The 20,305-nt window shown below is 34.2% G+C and overlaps 1 protein-coding gene and 1 long non-coding RNA gene across 8 annotated transcripts in view; one reads left to right on the top strand and one right to left on the bottom strand.

Moving 5' to 3' along the window:
• Positions 1-17,118, bottom strand: part of LOC124433547 (dentin sialophosphoprotein-like) — a 71,109-nt gene extending 53,991 nt beyond the window's left edge. For 4 of the 7 annotated variants that reach the window (XM_046983337.1, XM_046983331.1, XM_046983334.1 and 1 more), the window contains exons 1-15: positions 17,029-17,116; positions 13,187-13,227; positions 13,023-13,064; positions 8,952-9,215; positions 8,691-8,768; positions 7,947-8,018; positions 7,169-7,219; positions 7,042-7,086; positions 6,890-6,955; positions 4,917-5,015; positions 4,562-4,660; positions 4,208-4,306; positions 934-978; positions 807-851; positions 655-720 (exon numbers count right to left, since the gene is read on the bottom strand). In XM_046983337.1, the coding sequence (XP_046839293.1) occupies positions 655-720; positions 807-851; positions 934-978; positions 4,208-4,306; positions 4,562-4,660; positions 4,917-5,015; positions 6,890-6,955; positions 7,042-7,086; positions 7,169-7,219; positions 7,947-8,018; positions 8,691-8,768; positions 8,952-9,215; positions 13,023-13,064; positions 13,187-13,189 (1,074 nt within the window). In that variant the 5' untranslated portion in view covers positions 13,190-13,227; positions 17,029-17,116. Of the gene's footprint in view, positions 1-654; positions 721-806; positions 852-933; positions 979-3,852; positions 3,952-4,207; positions 4,307-4,561; positions 4,661-4,916; positions 5,016-6,889; positions 6,956-7,041; positions 7,087-7,168; positions 7,220-7,946; positions 8,019-8,690; positions 8,769-8,951; positions 9,216-13,022; positions 13,065-13,186; positions 13,228-16,903; positions 16,951-17,028 lie in introns of all 7 variants that reach the window. The other 3 variants (XM_046983336.1, XM_046983338.1, XM_046983333.1) reach the window with 2 other exon arrangements.
• Positions 14,817-18,600, top strand: LOC124433553. Its single transcript, XR_006944503.1, has 3 exons — positions 14,817-15,137; positions 15,997-17,758; positions 18,546-18,600. It is a non-coding gene; the product is annotated as an uncharacterized LOC124433553 (long non-coding RNA).
• Positions 18,601-20,305: the final 1,705 nt, after the last annotated feature.

Below are 20,305 nucleotides of genomic sequence, written 5' to 3'. Positions count from 1 at the left end.
CAATTATGACCTTATGATTCATGAAAGCCTTCTTATATCCAAACTTAAACCCTTTCTTAACACCCAAGGCAACTCAATCCCCTTTCACCTTCTTTAATATACCGCCATTCTCACTTAATTCCGTCATCTAAACTTCCTACTCCCCTCACATGTAATTTAACACCAAGTAATATATGCTTGTATTGAAAACCTAATGTATATAATTTATCTCAAATAATCTGAAGATGTCTTAAGTTAAAGACGAAACGTTATTAAAAAATCTTTCTTCATTTTACTGTTGTGATGGCTTTTTTAAAAGTCTTATGTTGGGCTATTATGTTCATATTTTAAATTCGCTTTCCGCCTGGCAAATCTCTGGCCACGATTTTAAAAGTGATTTTGGCAAACTTTACATTAGCAGTAGCATAGCTACATGGTGTTTCTTTGGTATCTTTAAAACTGTTAGAGGTCTTTAAGTCTTAGTCTTGTAGTATACTTGTGATAATATAGTTACATGGTTTTTTATATTTGATAAGTTAAGGCAACAGAAAGGACATTTTGTGTTTACAGTGTACTATTTCTACTTTCTTGTTTTCTGTTTAGGAAAACAAGTAAACAAACATTGATGAACAATAACAATTATAAACTATCTAAAAGTTTAAAAAGTTAACATACCGAAATGGTTACGTGTCCATCAGTTCTGTGAATCTGTTTAGTCGTATCCTCTTGTAACGCTTGCTTCTGTAAATAAAAGAAATAGCTTTTCTTCAGTTGGTTCTTAACTTTAGAATTTTTACGATATTCTTAAGATTTACAGGTTACTATACCGGAGACGTTGTTTTGTGAGAAGTATTCTCATCCACTTCTGATGTCTACGAAATTAATCATTGAATGATTTACCAGCCAACAATAATTTAATTCTTTTTGTACCATCATAATAACATAAAAACATACTTTGTCGCTCTGTTCATTGGCAGAACTATCTCCAGAGGTCTCTTGCTAGAATAAACAAATAACAAAGCGATGAAAAATTTATCTGACTGATAATGAACACAGTTAATTTCAAGGAGTTATTTCAACTCCAAAGGGGGGATTAACATGACTCCTTTCGGTGGAGTACAAAGTTAAGAGTTATATCAACCCCTAAAATGTTAGAGTATAATTAATGGTGTTATTTTAAACATAAAATTTTACTCCGGTTGTATTATGACTATTAACTGTAGTTGTTTTAACTTCTTATGATATAATTGCTATAAATTGTTACAGTTGATACAATTGCTATAAATATAAAGGTAATAATTGCTATAAATTAAATAATGTATTAATAAAACGAATAACCCTTTCCTATTATTTCATCAACCATTGCGTTCGCCCACGCCGATTGAAGCTCATGACATAATTTATTCTTTTGTATCTGACAGTCGACATGGCGGAATAAAAACTCAAACTTTATCGCTTCTTCGCCATTAACAACACATTAAAAACAACCGATTACTCCATCGATCCACAAATCATGTTGAGTTCTGTTTTCTGTGCGGATAAAGAGCAAACCACTCACAGTTTGGGAAATAGATGGCTATGCGCGTAGAGCACGTGCCGAATTATAATTTATTAAATTTTTACAAATTTAAGGAGTTGAATTTAACGTAAGGATGTTTTAATAATTTTTTCACAAAAGGTGGAGGATAAAACGCCCACTCAATTGCATGTCACTGTTAAGCCCTGCAACTGTTATTGAAAATTTCAATGTTCCATGACGTGATGAAGGGTGGAGGGTGGGTGATCCTTTATATCTAATTTTGATAGACGTCTACCCTTCGGCTAGTTTGACGACAATGACCTTGTGTCTTGATGTAACTTATTCATCACTATATATAACTACGACATGCCACATGCATGTACACGTGATTGGAATTATACAAAGTGTATCAACTTTTTTCTACAATCCTATTTGCATCACACGAAGTACTGCTAAAACCACCTAAGGCATCATGCAAATACAAAACTTACCACCGGAAGCAATAAAAGTATTATTCCCGTGGCAAATAACTCCTTTATTAATTTAAATCATTCGAGAGAATATTACTGCAAATACAAAATCCGCTTACAGCCAAGCGGAACGTAGATTAATGGATCGATACATTTCCTTGAGGAGAGAACATATTTTATTGGAACCATCAGCTGTGGAACAGGTTCTAGAACAATTTCCTGCTATAAGACTGGTGTCAGAAGCGAGTCCTATTTCTACAATTGTGCTTTTGGCGAGGATTCGAATGTAAATTTTTCTGCATTAAAAGCCGGCACAAGTTATAACTGTTTTCCATTCTTCCTTTAATTCAGAAATTGAGGAAAATGTAGCAGTAATACTTCTTCCACTTTTGATAAATGAACGTACTACAAAACATTCAGGCTCACTTCACATTTGCTCTGTAAGTATTATAGTGAAAGATTTATTTGTACGTCATAGCCACTTGATTGCTCTCTTTCTAATTGAACAGGGCATTTTTATCCGGTATTTTATATTTTTTTTTATTATATTATACTATATATATATATATATATTATATATTATACTTTATTGTATTGTCGATATGTCTGTTTATTGTGTCGTTGTCTAAACAGACATATCGACATACCCATCATATACTCACAACTAAAGAAAAAGGACATAAAAACTACAAACAACACCAAAACTAAAACACTACACTCTAATATTATTAACACCAATCATATTCACAATACACCAAAACCCATGGCAACGCATTTCAGCCCATCCAATCACATTAATCCACCCACTCATCCAATTAGACGCTCTAAACGTCTCCAAGCTAAAAAGCACGTGTAAATAAATATTTTTCATTATGATGAAGGCTCGAAGCAACGAGTCGAAAGCTCAATAAAACTCACTTTAAATCCGGAGAGACTTTTATCTTTTATGTATATATATATATATATATATATAGGAAGTTTTGTTTATTTGAATGTCCGTAAGTACAGTGCTCGATGCTTAAGAGCAGAGATGAGAAGAAGAAAATACACAAAAAGGTTTTGTGTATTTTCTTCTTCTCATCAATATATATATATATAAGTTTGAAAATTTGTAATCCAGGCATTGAATATATAAAAGATAAACGTTTCTCCGGATTTTTAAATGATTTTTATTGAGCTTTCGACTCGTTGCTTCGAGCCTTCATCAGAAGACAACGACAACGACATAACCATAAACACGACATATCGACACAAACTGACAACGACACAATAAACAGACATATCGACATACCCATCATATACTCACAACTAAAGAAAAAGGACAAAAACTACAAACAACACCAAAACTAAAACACTACACTCTAATTATATTAACACCAACCATATTAACAACACACAAAACCCATGGCAACGCATTTCACCCCATCCAATCACATTAATCCACCCACTAATCCAATTAGACGCTCTAAACGTCTCCAAGCTAAAACACGTGTAAATAAATATCCTCATTCTGATGAAGGCTCGAAGCAACGAGTCGAAAGCTCAATAAAATGATTTAAAAATCTGGAGAAACTTTCATTTTTATACATATATATTTATATAGGAAGTTTTGTTTATTTGAATCTCCTTAAGTACAGTGCTCGATGCTTAAGAGCAGAGCGTAATATTGATGAGAAAATACACAAAAACTACAATTTCATCCCGACAAGCCTGTTTCGTGATTTCTCACTCTTCAGGGGATAATATTATCTTCTGAGAAATCACGAAACAGGCTTGTCGGGATGAAATTGTAGTTTTGTATTTTCTTTTCTCATCAATATATATATATATATATATATATATCATGGATCAATGTAAAAAATGCTGGAAAAAATAAAACAATACCTTGTTATTCGTCGATGATGTTGTTTCAGTAGGGCTAGAAGTGACCTTACGAAAACTGTTGTCTTTATCTGTTGAACAATTTCGGCTTGCGTAAGGGAACTAAAAAACAGCACAATTAATATTCTAAAACACTGCTGCTACTGCATCATGACGTCTCTTTATGAGACTCTCTACGCAATCCGAGAGCGCTCATACTGCGCAAGCGCAGCGAGCGTAATATACAAAGTGTATAACAATGTGCCCTCCCGGCTATCACCATAGTAAAATGGGGACTCCTGCACTTGGGACACAGGACGTACGGTTATATATATATCATGGATCAATGTAAAAAATACTGGAAAAAATACAACAATACCTTGTCTGTCGTCGATGATGTTGTTTCAGTAGGGCTAGAAGTGACCTTACGAAAACTGTTGTCTTTATCTGTTGAACAATTTCGGCTTGCGTAAGTGAACTAAAAAACAGCAAAATTAATATTCTAAAACACTGCTGCTACTGCATCATGACGTCTCTTTATAAGACTCTCTACGCAATCCGAGAGCGCTCATACTGCGCAAGCGCAGCGAGCGTAATATACAAAGTGTATAACAATGTGCCCTCCCGGCTATCACCATAGTAAAATGGGGACTCCTGCACTTGGGACACAGGACGTACGGTTATATATATATCATAGATCAATGTAAAAAATACTGGAAAAATACAACAATACCTTGTCTGTCGTCGATGATGTTGTTTCAGTAGGGCTAGAAGTGACCTTACGAAAACTGTTGTCTTTATCTGTTGAACAATTTCGGCTTGCATAAGTGAACTAAAAAACAGCACAATTAATATTCTAAAACACTGCTGCTACTGCATCATGACGTCTCTTTATGAGACTCTCTACGCAATCCGAGAGAGCTCATACTGCGCAAGCGCAGCGAGCGTAATATACAAAGTGTATAACAATGTGCCCTCCCGGCTATCACCATAGTAAAATGGGGACTCCTGCACTTGGGACACAGGACGTACGGTTATATATATATCATGGATCAATGTAAAAAATACTGGAAAAAATACAGCAATACCTTGTCTGTCGTCGATGATGTTGTTTCAGTAGGGCTAGAAGTGACCTTACGAAAACTGTTGTCTTTATCGGTTGAACAATTTCGGCTTGCGTAAGTGAACTAAAAAACAGCACAATTAATATTCTAAAACACTGCTGCTACTGCATCATGACTTTCTACTAAGTAGCGTTGTGTTGAAGTGCTCCTTTGAATTTTAGTACAACGAATTAAAATGTTTATTGCATTATAAGAAAAAAAACAAAATCTGAAAATATCAGAAAACTTATCACCTTAAGTTGTTCGATCCACACGAAATTTGTATTATGGGACAATGTTAATAGACTAGTGTAGTAAATAAGGTTCAGTGAGGGGAAAACTTAAATCATATGCAAGCACTTAAGATAATTTACACATATATGCAGCCAATAGCTTTGTTCAAACGAGAAGTATTAGTATAAAATACACAAAGACCAAGGATTTAGCACATTGGAAAAGTACCCTATACACAAAATGCAAGCTCACTGACATTCAAGCAGTCAACTTTTTTCGCTATGTACATTTGTGATCACCTGCATTAAAATATACACACTTTTTTGGAGGAGAGCTTTAATTGAGGATCGAGTATTGGTTAAAAAATTTCTTTTCCAAAGGAAGAATTATTGAAAATTACATGATGCGTATAAAAGCACAAGAAAAGTGATTTTTCAATATGAACATAATAGCCCAACATAAGACTTTTAAACTATGAACACTTTCATAGTTATAAACACTTTCATACCTAAATATAAGTTCGCCAGCTAAAAACACTTTCATACCGAACTAAAAATTGATAGAAAATTGTTCACCTTAAACAACTTCAACTCATACATATTTGACAATCATGTTCACCGCTTCCTCAACAATACATTTGAACCCAAAGATACTATTCACACTGCTCCTAAGAAAATCATGTACTTCTGTCTCCCTTTCACTGGCCTACAATGTCTTCAGATTCGCACTCAAATCACTCGACTCTGCAATGCTGCCTTTCCTCATATCAACGTTTGCTTTGTTTTTCGTTCTTCCAGGCGTCTCTCCTCTTTCTTTCCATTTAAAGATAGGGTTCCCAAGCTTCTGAGATCTGGTGTTGTATACTCATTTAAGTATCGATGCTGCTCTGCATCGTTTGTTGGTCAAACCACGCGTCATTTACACACCAGAATATCGGAACACTTGGGAATCTCTCCCTTAACAAGGAAACCTTCTTATGTCCACCACCATTTGCAGTTCTTTCCCATATAAGAAATACATCTCACTCTGCCGATTTTAATGACTTCTCAATTCTCTCTTCCTCCTCCGACAGTTATGACCTTATGATTCATGAAAGCCTTCTTATATCCAAGCTTAAACCCTCTCTTAACACCCAAGGCAACTCAATCCCCCTTCACCTTCTTTAATATACCGCCATTCTCACTTAATTCCGTCATTTAAACTTCCTACTCCCCTCACATGTAATTTAACACCATGTAATATATGCTTGTATTGAAAACCTAATGTATATAATTTATCTCAAATAATCTGAAGATGTCTTAAGTTAAAGACGAAACGTTATTAAAAAATCTTTCTTCATTTTACTGTTGTGATGGCTTTTTTAAAAGTCTTATGTTGGGCTATTATGTTCATATTTTAAATTCGCTTTCCGCCTGGCAACTCTCTGGCCACGATTTTAAAAGTGATTTTGGCAAACTTTACATTTGCAGTAGCATAGCTACATGGTGTTTCTTTGGTATCTTTAAAACTGTTAGAGGTCTTTAAGTCTTAGTCTTGTAGTATATTTGTGATAGTATATTTACATGGTTTTTTTATATTTGATAAGTTAAGGCAACAGAAAGGACATTTTGTGTTTACAGTCTACTATTTCTACTTTCTTGTTTTCTGTTTAGGAAAACAAGTAAACAAACATTGATGAACAATAACAATTATAAACTATCTAAAAGTTTAGAAAGTTAACATACCGAAATGGTTACGTGTCCATCAGTTCTGTGAATCTGTTTAGTCGTATCCTCTTGTAACGCTTGCTTCTGTAAATAAAAGAAATAGCTTTTCTTCAGTTGGTTGTTAACTTTAGAATTTTGACGATATTCTTAAGATTTACAGGTTACTATACCGGAGACATTGTTTTGTAAGAAGCATTCTCATCCACTTCTGATGTCTACGAAATTAATCATTGAATGATTTACCAGCCAACAATAATTTAATTCTTTTTGTACCATCATAATAACATAAAAACATACTTTGTCGCTCTGTTCATTGGCAGAACTATCTCCAGAGGTCTCTTTCTGCGGCTAGAATAAACAAAAAACAAAACAATGACAAAATAAGCATTTGAATACAATAATGATATTTATGAATATTTACATGCTGAGATATTGCAATATTGCATGAAAAGCTTTCAGTGAAAATTGTTTTCATACCTCTAAACACAGTGGACATAGAGGCTTCATGCAAATTAAAAAAATGTAAAAAGGCAAATCAAGGGGATATTTCTTTGGCGGCTTGATGAAATTGTCATTGGTATACCCTTAGGTAAACACGAAACGCTAAGATCTTACGATCTCATACGCATAATTAAAAAAATCATGATAAAACAAGGTAAAAAATTACAAAAATTTTCTTCTTGTCGTGATTACGCATTACTTTCTTTATATTGAATTATGGTATAATATATCACCATGTCATAAATCTAGACGCAAACTTTTTATGGTACACCTCATGTACTTCTATTTTCTTTCAATCATCCACACTCTAAACCCATTCCAATTAAGATTTGGATCTTTAAAAATTTCCCTAGACTATCATCGACTATTGTATTGTTAATGATCTGCTTTCAAAAATCAACTGATCTCATTGTCTTTGTCTGACGAAATATCATTTACACCTGACTTGTCAGTATGTTCCTTGGCTGTTGGGAACTGCTGACAAATTGCCTTTGACTGAAAAATTTATGAAGTCATGTGAAATAAAAACACTATCCATACGTCTGTGCCAACAAAATAAAGAAGACATAGCTACCGTAGAATCTTCATTTTGTTCATCACAGGCTTGAATTGCCAGTTGTGGCAATTTCTGTTCATCCCTTGACAGCTACAATGAACCAAAATTTTGTACCATTATTGTTCTGAGTCAACTAACATTTGGAGCAAAAAATATTTCTCTAGCTGTAGTAAACTGCTGTCCTGAACAGCGTTGATCTCGGGAATTTTAAGTGAAACAGTTTGGATTCTTTTTTGGAATTTTTATTTTGAATAGTAATTTTTTTGATTTTTGTACATTTCAGTAGGAGAATTTAGGTTTAAGAATAGCTTTTTGTGAAAATTTTTCGACTTATAAACGATTGTGCCACACGTTATGAAGATAAACCACGGTGCTAAACCAGTTAGCTGTATAAATTTCAACTGGTAGAAAGCTGTGACTTGTATATAGGACCGAAATTTTAATGTAAGAAGTCAAAATGTGTGTATTGAGTGTAGTGACTTACTGTTCCTTCAAAGAGACTGGGAAAATAAGAAGTTTTGAGATCTTTTGAGACTTAAGATTCTAATTAAATTACGTTGAGGAGCGTAGGTCATGCAATGTTTATAGCTTTCACCAATCAACAACCTCATCAACTACATGCTGCACATTGTCCTTTACAATAGACTCATTTTTCTCAGCTAGCGTGGACGGATATCTACTTTTCTAGGAATTTTGATAGATTCCACATGATGTGAAATTAGAACGCCATCCACAATTATGTGCAAAAATAAATCGACATACTGTTGGATCTCTATGTAGTTCACCAATTTCGTCTTTTGAAAGAGGAGCCTCTTTTAATGTTTCTTGCCAATCTGAAGCCTATATACAATAAACAAAGATTGAATAAAACAGTTTCCTACCCACCTTTTAAGCGAAAGGAAATTTTTAAGTTTGGTCATCCAAGTTAAACTCATGAAAATAAAAAAATAACTACACAAGGATGAAACTTGGCATTGAACAGGAATTTTGTGAACTATGGGATATGGGACCGAGAAAAATCACCTTTTTGACTTGAACACGTTTGTCGGGCACATTTCGATCTTTTTCCCTATATTCCTTTAGTTCTTCTTTCAAGCTCCTTATTTCACCGTCTTTTTTCCTGCTTTCCAACTCCAATGTCCATATTTTATCGTCTTTTATGTAGTTTTGCAACTTCAATGTCCGTATTTCATCATCTTTTTTTTTGTGAGAAGCGATGCAGGAACTTTTTTTGCATTCATTTTGACTGGATATCTTATATCTTGTATCACAATGGATTAAATTTTCCTAAAAAAGGCAATTATTAACGTTTTCACTGGTTGATTATTTTGTTCAATAATAGTACTTAGACACAAGTCTATTGTATTAGTAGTGACATTGTTTTTTGTCCACTCTGGGTTGAATTTGAGAGTTGCCATTTTAAGTAATGTTTCTACATGGAACAACTGTCCGGATGCGACTTCAATGATTTAAAAAAAAAAGAATGATAGCACAGCGCTATAACCAACAACTACAAACAATAACGACCTTATCTAACAACATTTGAGAAATTAACCTTTCACTCCTCTTCCTTGTAAACAAGACATGTCTACTCAAAAGCAGAGAGCCTTAAGGCTGAAACACACTAGGCAGTCGCTTTAGTCGCGCGTCTAAAGGCTGAAACACACTAGGCAGTCGCTTTAGTCGCGCGTCTAAAACTACCGCTTTGCGTGGTTACTAAGCTAGTAGCGTAGTCGCGTCAGCTGTTTGCTTTGAAAGTTCTTTTGACTTTGGTCGTTTCAGTCGCTTTACACTGATTGGCCAATAGATACATTTTAACTTCCTAAATGCATATCATATTTCCTGTCATAAGCATCATACGAAATTTATAGATTATACCTTGGAAAACGAAGGCAATATATAGTGGATTCACACTGGAATCTTTCAGTTTTATATGACTTATCAAATAGGAGAATAGGCTACAAACTGGAACCCTAATGCACAACCTAAATGCACAGAATAGGATTATCCACGATATACGCGTAATGTGCTATGATCATATTGGCGTGTTTTAACTGGCTTGCTCTCCTTTCTCCACATAGTAGTTTGTACTGAGTAAATATTCATATATTAGTAGCTATAATAAAGGCCAAAATAAAAAGCTTAAGTGATATCTGTGTCTGTAACAAACTAAAATCACCGCCATGTTCAATAGACGCCACGGTAAATGTCGCAATGGTCGCTGCATGTGTGTTTCTAGCGTTCAAGCGACTGACGCGTGCGCATCAATTCGCTTTGGACGCGCGACTGAAGCGACTGCCCAGTGTGTTTCAGCCTTAAAACTACCGCTTTGCGTGGTTACTAAGCTAGTAGCGTAGTCGCGTCAGCTAGTCGCTTTGAAAGTTCAACATGTTGAACTTTTGACTTTGGTCGCTTCAGTCGCTTTACACTGATTGGCCAATAGATACATTTTAACTTCCTAAATGCATATCATATTTCCTGTCATAAGCATCATACGAAATTTATAGATAATACCTAGGAAAACGAAGGCAATATATAGTGAATTCACACTGGAATCTTTCAGTTTTTATATGACTTATCAAATAGAGACAATAGGAGCTACAAACTGGAACCCTAATGCACAACCTAAGTGCACAGAATAGGATTATCCACGATATACGCGTAATGTGCTATGATCATATTGGCGTGTTTTAACTGGCTTGTTCTCTTTTCTCCACATAGTAGTTTATACTGAGTAAATATTCATATATTAGTAGCTATAATAAAGGCCAAAATAAAAAGTTTAAGTGATATCTGTGTCTGTAACAAACTAAAATCACCGCCATGTTCAATAGACGCCACGGTAAATGTCGCGATGGTCGCTGCATGTGTGTTTCTAGCGTTCAAGCGACTGACGCGTGCGCATCAATTCGCTTTGGACGCGCGACTGAAGCGACTGCCCAGTGTGTTTCAGCCTTTATACGTTACAAGTCCCGGGCTTGTGACCGGGTATAGCAGAGTTAAAAAGTGAAAGGTTTATCATAGATTAATCAACTGAATATTCCTGCTCATTTTTGTTTGGAAGCATGTTGTAACAATCTATGTTTAACATCGATATTAGATTCATTCTTTTCCAGTAAAAAGCGGGATGCTTTCACTGAAGGGCAATGATGTATTGTCTAACATTAACACCGGATTATGTTACTGATATTTAATATGGAATTCGAGCTTTGTCCATATGAACGGTTTAACATGCTTCCAAACAAAAATGAGCAGGAATATTCAGTTGATTAATCTATGATAAACCTTTAACCTTTTAACTCTGCTATACCGGTCACAAGCCCGGGACTTGTAGCCTATAAGGCTCTCTGCTTTTGAGTAGACTTGTCTGGTTTACAAGGAAGAGGAGTGAAAGGTTAATTTCTCAAATGTTGTTAGATAAGGTCGTTATTGTTTGTAGTTGTTGGTTATAGCGCTGTGCTATCATTCTTTTTGATTTAAAAAAAATAAAATGTTACGAGCATTAAATATTTGTTAGGTGTTACTTTGGACACTATAAAAACAAATAATCTGTCCATGTATGGCAGGATTTTCTCTAAAAGATCTCAAATCAAGCAAGTGAAAATGCCCCTCTTCGAACAATAGTGAAATGATTTTGAAGCCTCACTTAGGGCTTGTTTATATGAGCCTTGCTGGCCCACTTTACCAGGCTAGCCTGGCAGTTGCGAGATCTCGCATCGTTTAGTATTTACATATAATTTCAAATTTGATTCATATGAGAGGCAGGCTGGCCCGTAATGCCACGATATCGCTTAAGCGAGGCGGGATCTCATAATAAACGGGCTCATGTGAATGCACTAGGCGATCTATCCCAGCATGCCGTGTCGAATATCGCACTAGTGCGCATGCTCATTATATTCAGTTCGATGCAAAATACAGGGCAAGCCAAATAACAACTTTCGGTGAACCATAGCATAATGCATAACATTACTGAGTTTCTTCCAGCTTTCAAAAGTGACATGAAATATCGGGATTTGGACTTTTTTATGCTGCGTTCGTAATTAATAATTTCTGTACTTGCAGGGCCTTCCCGCTTCATATGAATCAAACAATAAACTGGCCGGCAAAAAGCGAGCCAGCCCGGCTCATATGAACAAGCCCTTATTGAGTGTGAGTCTTAACATTGAACTAACTTTGACAATCACAAATGATTATATCAATAGCCTATTGACGTCCAATAGGCTATTGACCAAAATTTCGTTTTGTAAACCATGTTCGATTATGATACTATATTCCCAATTTTCTGTTTTGGAACACCATTGGCGATGAACTTTAAGGGTGTTAATGAAAACAATAGCTTTTCTTCAGTTGGTCCTCAATGTTAGAATTTTAAGAACACACCGGAGAATTTACAGGTTAATATCGTTATACCGGACATATTTTTCTTCGGGCTACCGAATGAAAGCCCGAGTTTGAAATTTGAATTATCCTATGTTGTCGCGAGAATACATAAATCAGGCATGACTGATCCGAAGTCGTTGAACTAATCTAATTCCTTCTTGGATCATTTCACGCGCGAGTGTCACTTATGGCTCGTATTATTATGAAACATGATTTACATGAAACATGATGTATGTGTATTTTCATGATATTCATTGGTGAGAGAAAGGAATCTCTTTAAAAATACACTGACTGAAATTCAACAGTGACGAATATGGGCCACTTTCTTGATTACAAAAGAAGCATAATCTTTGAAATGGTATAAAACGTACGCATTTATGCGTAAAAAAGGAAAAGGATAAAGCTCATACGGGTAATAATACATTGTTTTTAAACATAATATGCCATGGCGGAGTAAAATACAGTTTGTTCTCTATATTACTGTCAAGAAGAGTACTAACACCCTTTAACAGCCTAAAATTGTAAGAAAAACGGAAAATTGATTTGGAGTTGCATAACCTATAACAATACTATATGCTTTTCTTAAAAATGTATGATGTTTGTTGTCCTGGTGCATCTTCTTGCAAAAATAGTCGTACTATGCTACTGCTGATTTATTTTATCTTCCCCAACAATTCATCAAGCTTCTGTTTATTCTCAACTTTTCATGTATACCTCAAAACTGTCATAGTCTGTATCTTGCGCCTCGGCCATGATCTGACATAGAAAATGAATTTCACATTAATCGTTCAGGACATTGCCAACATGGTGCTCATTTCATTGAGAAGCACCCTTTTACGTGAAATTTTTGACAACATGTAAACAAATTAAGATATTACCATTTTTTTTTTACTTCGTAGATCTTCCGAACTAAGCCCAGCTGCAAAAAAGAGTAAAAAATAAAGAAAATCAAAAAATTTTGTCTTAAAAAATTCTAAATATCCGTAATTCAAGTTCAAACATCGGAATAAATTATAAAGATCTATGAAATGGAACACGTAGAGAATGTACTCCATTGCATGTATAGGCAGTACATCATAGTTAACGAACGTACCATTATGTCATTATGTCAGGATTATTATGCGGGGTTTTATTTAATTTGAGAAGGCATTCTTATATGATTTTTTTCCTCAATAGAAGAATTTTCAAGATTTTTGGTACAAGGAACAACTTTTTTGGCGAGCAGCCTCCTAACCCCACCGTCAAATTTGTTGAGATGTCAATTTTTCGGGCATGTCAATTTGTCCATTTAATCTCGTGCAGTTAATTTTATGAAAATTTTGAATCCAAACCAGTGCAATTTATACTATAAAAGAGTGAATTGAAATGCACGTAAATTTAATCTAACGAAACTTATGCTATAAAAGTTTGGATTGTGAATCTAATCTATGGAAGGCCTGCAAATAATGGAAAACTGATTTTAGAAGGAGAAACGCTCAGAAAATGATTTGCGAATTCGTAAATCGTAGGAGCGAAGGCTTACAGTTACAGTATCCAAATTTTTCAATACTTGGTGTAAAAATCGACATTTTGTAAATATCGACAAATATCGATCATTGGTATCGGGTATCTTACAAACGAGGGTGATTTGGGAAGCTTGGCATAGTAATTTTCTAGTGATTGATAGTAGTACATAGTAAGTGATTGCAATCTAATATTTAGCGGTTTGATGTTATGATATATTGCAGAGACTGATATTTTAAAGCACCAAGTCAGTGTTAGCTACATCTTACACAGCATGCACTTGTTGGTATAAAAAAGATCTAGCGACTTGCCACAGGGACAGCGGAAGCAAGAAACAAAGCAGACAGGACTAGCTTAACTTGAATTTGCAATCTCAAAAAACTGCAATTATGATCTTCACATGGTATGTTGCCTCCAATAATTTCATCCGCTGAGTTAACCATGCGAATGACCTTTAATATGTTCTGACCGAATGACGTTCAAAAAAAGCCTGCATAGTCCAAAATATGTAAATAAAAATTAACTGACAAGTTCCTATGCACATAAAACTTGGAACAATTCTCTCCATTCCGAAAATAAGAAATGCTGCCTATGAAACTGCGCCTGAGAAAAAAAGTCAGTCCTATGCTTCAAGTGTTACGTTTCTGTATTCATTTGGTAAAGACTTCAAACTAAACTACACATCTGGTGTTCCACTGAAAATACGACTCTCAAATCTCGATCAATGCCAACCTAATACTACCGTCCTCTAGCTCTTTCGATGTAGCTTTACCAACATTGGAGAACAACGACACTTGTTCAGTGTTGGTAAATAATTTGTCAAAACTTACTAGCCGAAGGTTTGTCTCAGAACTTAGGTTTTTGAGTGGTTGTCACTACGACGAGTTAATTCCTGTACCGCAAACCCCCTGCCAATTCCCAACTCATGAACACTCATTTATTTACGGTGTGACGATTATTTTGTTTATCTTCGTGGGGGGTATAAAACTAAACAATAATGGCAGGCACAGTGACACACTCTTAATGTAAAATGTGCATTACAGAAATAGCCTTTTTTGATTTTTTTCAAACATCCAGTCAATTATTTGACGTCGTCATGATATTTAAAATATCTACGTACGACAGTGTTTATGTATGTCGAGGATAGTCACCGTCTGAACGACATAGTCGACATTAAAGAATCAAATGCACGCCTGAATTGAATTGAAACCGATTAAAGCGTCTGTTGATTAACAGCTGGGCAGCAGTCATGATTATAATAAAAAAATTTCACTTGGCAGAGAGTTTGAAAATTCTTGTATCTACCAGCAAGCAAAGTTCAGAAAGGTGATAATTTTTACGATAAAACATAAATCTCTGTTTCAGTGTTTTGTTTGCAAATGTGTGTGCAAGACTGCAAGTGTGTTTATCGTATGCTCATCTATGCTTAAGAATTACAAAATTTTCCACACCTCACAGCGCATGTAATGAAAAAAGACAATAAATGTAGTTTGGATGTGATAAGAAAATAAATAAATCCAAAGAAGAATATAAATATTATATATATATATTGTTATTGCTACTGGCTCATAAGTCATTGATTATTAGATAACTAGCTAACCCGGATTAAGAATTTTTAGTTTCTGGTGCGACATAACATTGTTGATATTCATTTTAAGTTGAGCTACACAGCTTTTACATGGACACAAAGGTACATGATCCATTTATTCCTCGATTTAGTCATATTTTTTATTCATGTTATAGGTAATACTATTCAATGTACACTGTGATTAGTTTACATAATGGGGGCTCTGGGATGGAGGTAGAAAATTAGAATGACCTGGGATTGTGTGAAACTAAAGCTGAACTAAATTGTTGGAAAAGCCTTTAAAGCAGTTTTGATGCTGGTCGCAGATGTTAAAATAAGAAAAGAAAAGTGATTCTTATCTAATGACAAGGATTCAAACATTGCATAAAATTACATAGCAAAGTGTATTTACTTCAGAATTCTTTTGCAGTCAAAGAATTTATGGCTAAAATGTAAAAATCACTAGTGCCACAATATTACCAAATGTAAAAATGTATTTGTGGTTAAAGCATTTTTAATTTCAATTTTATTTTTTTGCCTTTGAAATCCATTTTTTTAACTCAAAATTTTTAGAATAGGCTATTTTGATTTCTTAATTGCATTTTTCTCTCCCTCCAGGTGTTATGAAGATAAAGTATATACCTACGTATCCAATACCAGATCTACATAAACTCAGTGAACAAAGAGGGTGAGTCTATGTTTAAATCCACCTTCATCGACATTTATGACAAAATTTTGCACTTTGTGTAAAAGATAAACTCATAGACAACAGTATTCAGAATGTGACAAATCAAACAATGCTTCACATTGGTGAAGTTTAGCAAAATGCTTAAAATAAAAAGCCCAAAGTCCTCAGAAGGATAAGAAAATGCTGTAACCCAGACAAATAACATCAAACATTACCTCATATTAAAGATAAACATAACATGATGTAGTCATTGTTTTAAGCATTATTGATGCTTATTTGATTTTTCCAAATGATTATATAAACAAAGATATTCTGTGGTACTGATGTCATAAAGGTGAAGGGCAAAGTTGTATGATTAAATTGCTCCATGGGAAATTTAGGGGATCAGAGATTTCCCATTACGTGTGGTTTGTCCAGATACAATTCATGGTATACACAATTCACTGGCATTATAAGTTTTGCCTGAAATATTTTCATGCTTAGATTTCAGTGAATTACTTTAATTAATTTTCAATTCAGTCAATGAACAATTTCGAAGTTGTAAACAAGGCGAATGTGGATTGTAGGTGGCAATTACAAAAGGTGTTTGGCAATTAGCGGGTAAAGATAGGAATCTTCAAAACTTCTTCAAGTGAATAATTTCTTTTCATAACTTGTCCCCAGCTGTTAATCAATGGACTGACTAACAACTTTATCGTTATACAAAAGAATAACACCTGCTAATTTAATTATAACTCTTTTGGCCATTTTAAATCATGCTAAAAATCTCAGAATGTTGGCATCTAGCTCAGCGCCATACACGATTCACTAGACTTACATCTACACAAATATATTTACCTCATTAATGGATGGTTTTCGTTCAACGTTGAACGAATGGTCTAGAGCTGAGATAATGGCGCCATTAAAATTCCACTTTAACTAATAATCACCAAATCACTTTGTAACAAAGTACAAATACTTACCTGAAGTAATGTCCTTGGTGCAGTCTGTGAAATTACTGGGGATTCGCTAATTGTCTGAATTTTGTCAGCTGAACAACTCTTCTTTAACTTTCTTAAGTATGGCAATATGGCAAGCCAAATCGGACAAGTTTATCGAGTTTTACACGCAATGGTTGAGTTTTATATACTATAGTTCAAAAAAATATATGATACTCGAGAATAACACTATTTGGTAGTCGACATAAGTTAACAACGCCCGAGACCTGTAAGCGATATGAGATTTTATCAATGAACTCTACAACAACTAGAAGGCTAACTCAATATACACGTGCCAAGTCTTGTCTTAAGCCACTTACAACCTGATTTGCTGCCGCTTCGCGGGTATCTCGCGTGGACTGTTTTATTTGCGTGACGAATTGTTTTGCAAAAACTGCTAACTTGGAAATAGGCAACCCAGTCTCTTCCTTGAATTAACTCTATACGCTAATTGTGTAAATACCCTCAAATTGACTCTATAAGTAATTTGAAACGCCGTTCAAACAACAGGCCTGGTGACTTGCCTGCCTGGTCGCAACCACGCAACCCATCATTTACCGCAATCTACTATCCCGCGAAGTTTTGGATATCCTCAATCGTTTATTGTAAAGTGTATGCTCTTCTGATTGAATTTTTTTTTAAAATTCAATTTAAACTTTAATATTAAGTTGCGTGGTTCGCATTATTGCTGAAATGGAAGAAAACAATGGTAGTGGTAAGTAATTTTACACATTACACTTAAGTTATAAAATTACAAATACTGAAATACATAGGCCAAGCCAGTGGCTAATTTATGTATTGAAGGCTATGTTAGCTTTTAGGAGACCTATACTTTGCTTGCTTTTGAAAAGATAAACAAGAGTTCTTATCCATTCCTTCTTGGTCATAAATGCATCTTAATGAGCAAACATCAACTCTAGTACACTATTTTACAGATAGAAATTACTATACTAAACTAACAATAGCATGCACATATGAGTGATATGATTTAGCTTAGTTAGCTACACCCGACTGACAGAAACAGTCCACAAGTTAAGGTAACCTTGAATGAATATTGGTTGTATAAAACAAATAAGGTTCAAGATTACAATGTTTTAAATACTAAGTAACTTAAGTTTGTCAAAAAGACTTATATTTTGAAAAAGAAAGTTCTTTCAAGTTAACTTGAATAGCTGCCAGTATCATATTGCTGTGATCACCTGCAAAATACATGTCAATCTGATGTTGTACATATTTTTTCTTTGACAAGTTAAATTATAACAATTTACATATATAAGTGTGTACAAGACTTTCCATCTGGCAAGTTAAACTGTAAACTGTTTACCATCAAAAAGAAGGTTATTTTCATGTTCAATGTAAAAATTATATAGTTGGACTAAAACCTTTGGCATGGTTACCTTGCTGTTCCTCAGTATGTTTTTCTCGATATCACATGCTCATTTATTTGTAAAGTTTGTTAATTAGTAATTACAATATTTTAATTTTAAACCTTATTTTTATAGGTTTTGATGTACTAGAATTAGATGATACAGAATATGTTGATGTATCTTCCAAAAATTTGTAGGTTCATCAAATATTTATTGAAAATGAAATACTGAAGTGTTATAGCATCATAGAGTCATAATGATTGTGCCCAAAAGTGATATAGCAATCTCAATAGTTTGGGGAGCTGGTATTCATTTGAGTGCTTGTTTTGCCATGCTAAGTTCTTAAAATTATTGTTTCTTCTGGATTAAAAAATGCATTAATTTTTTACTTCATTGTTGGCCAAGGTTTCTTAGAGCTTAAATATATAGAAACACAAAACAGCTCAGCAATATAAATAGCTTGTGCACCAACTTTCATTGATGCTTTCAACATGCATAATTTTGCAGTGAGACTAAAAGTGGAATACTCAGCTAGTAAGTTGTGATCTTGCTCCATAAATTTTAGAGCATCATTATTTCATTATTATTTTAGAGCATCATTATTTCTATTGAGATCTATTGTTTTAACTGTAAATGAGAACATAGGAGTCAACACAACTGGACTTAAGACGTGGGTGAATACACCAGTGATTTTTATGTAAATTTTCTGTATGTATGCAACATATCCACTGTGTAAAGAATAGATTTCAAAAGAAATGGATATTGATAAGGTTTGAAATTTACATTGCAAGAGTAAAACTTGCAAGCTTATTATGCTATGCTACCTCTGCTAACATTTGATTTGATGGTTATCATGATAGTTATCAGTGCCATCCTGGACATTAATGAGGGGGTGCTGATTTATTCATACATTCACTTTTGCCCAAGTGGTTTCTTTGAAAGCAATTCATTTATAGAATTAAGCATTTTACTGTAAAAAAACATTCAGGCACAGCTGAACTTATGAATAGTACACATTCCAACCAATTTGCATTGTCAAGACAACTCTGATGATTGCAATTTTGGAAAATATCCATCTGTGAGTCTTTCTATTTGAAAATTAATCAGCATATTAATTTCACAAAAGAACAAAGTAAAACAGTATATGGTAGTTTCCTTGATGTTTGAACAATTCCATGCACAATTCACTTTTTCGTCTAAGGTGTGTATAAAAAAGGGGATTTGCAATTTGCAGTAGCATCAATATATATGTATGTATGTATTATTGTATTGACTTTCAGGTTTTTGAGAATCAGCTACTGCTGAATCATACAAATTCTAAGTGTCAGCTGATTATAAATAAGCAGTTTTTTTATACACCCTATATATACCCATTGCTTTCATTCAAATATGCATGAATCTAATTTTTTAAGTAAAGAACTGTTATTTAAGAATTATGTTAAAACTAAAGGAAATTGAAATGATGACCTGTTGTTGTAGTTAAGAAATTAAAAGCACTAACTTTGTTCAACAACTCAACAAGAAAACATAAATTAGTTAGTACAATGCAGGGAATACTGTTTATTAGGTTAATTTCTCAAATGTTGTTAGATAAGGTCGTTAATGTTTGTAGTTGTTGGTTATAGCGTTGTGCTATCATTCTTTTTGTATAATTAATGTTCTTGTGCTATTCTGCCCCCTCATCATTATCATGTAGCAAAAGTTTATCATGTATCAAACGTCTATGAAGCGTACACTGTGTATTAAAACTGTGTTTTGAATTGTTGCTTTTATTGTGTTTAAATTGTGTTTTCAATTGTATGCGTGTTGCTGAAACTGGGGATTAAAAATACACAGTTTTCTTGCACTTAAAGGTTACGTAAATAATGTGATTAGTTTCATGTTTGAAGATGTAG

This window comes from Xenia sp. Carnegie-2017, unplaced genomic scaffold, assembly GCF_021976095.1.
Source record: "Xenia sp. Carnegie-2017 unplaced genomic scaffold, XeniaSp_v1 HiC_scaffold_13, whole genome shotgun sequence".
Taxonomy (NCBI): Eukaryota; Metazoa; Cnidaria; class Anthozoa; order Malacalcyonacea; family Xeniidae; genus Xenia; species Xenia sp. Carnegie-2017.
Note: the sequence above shows the minus strand (reverse complement) of the source record. Positions and strands in the feature narration are given on the sequence as shown.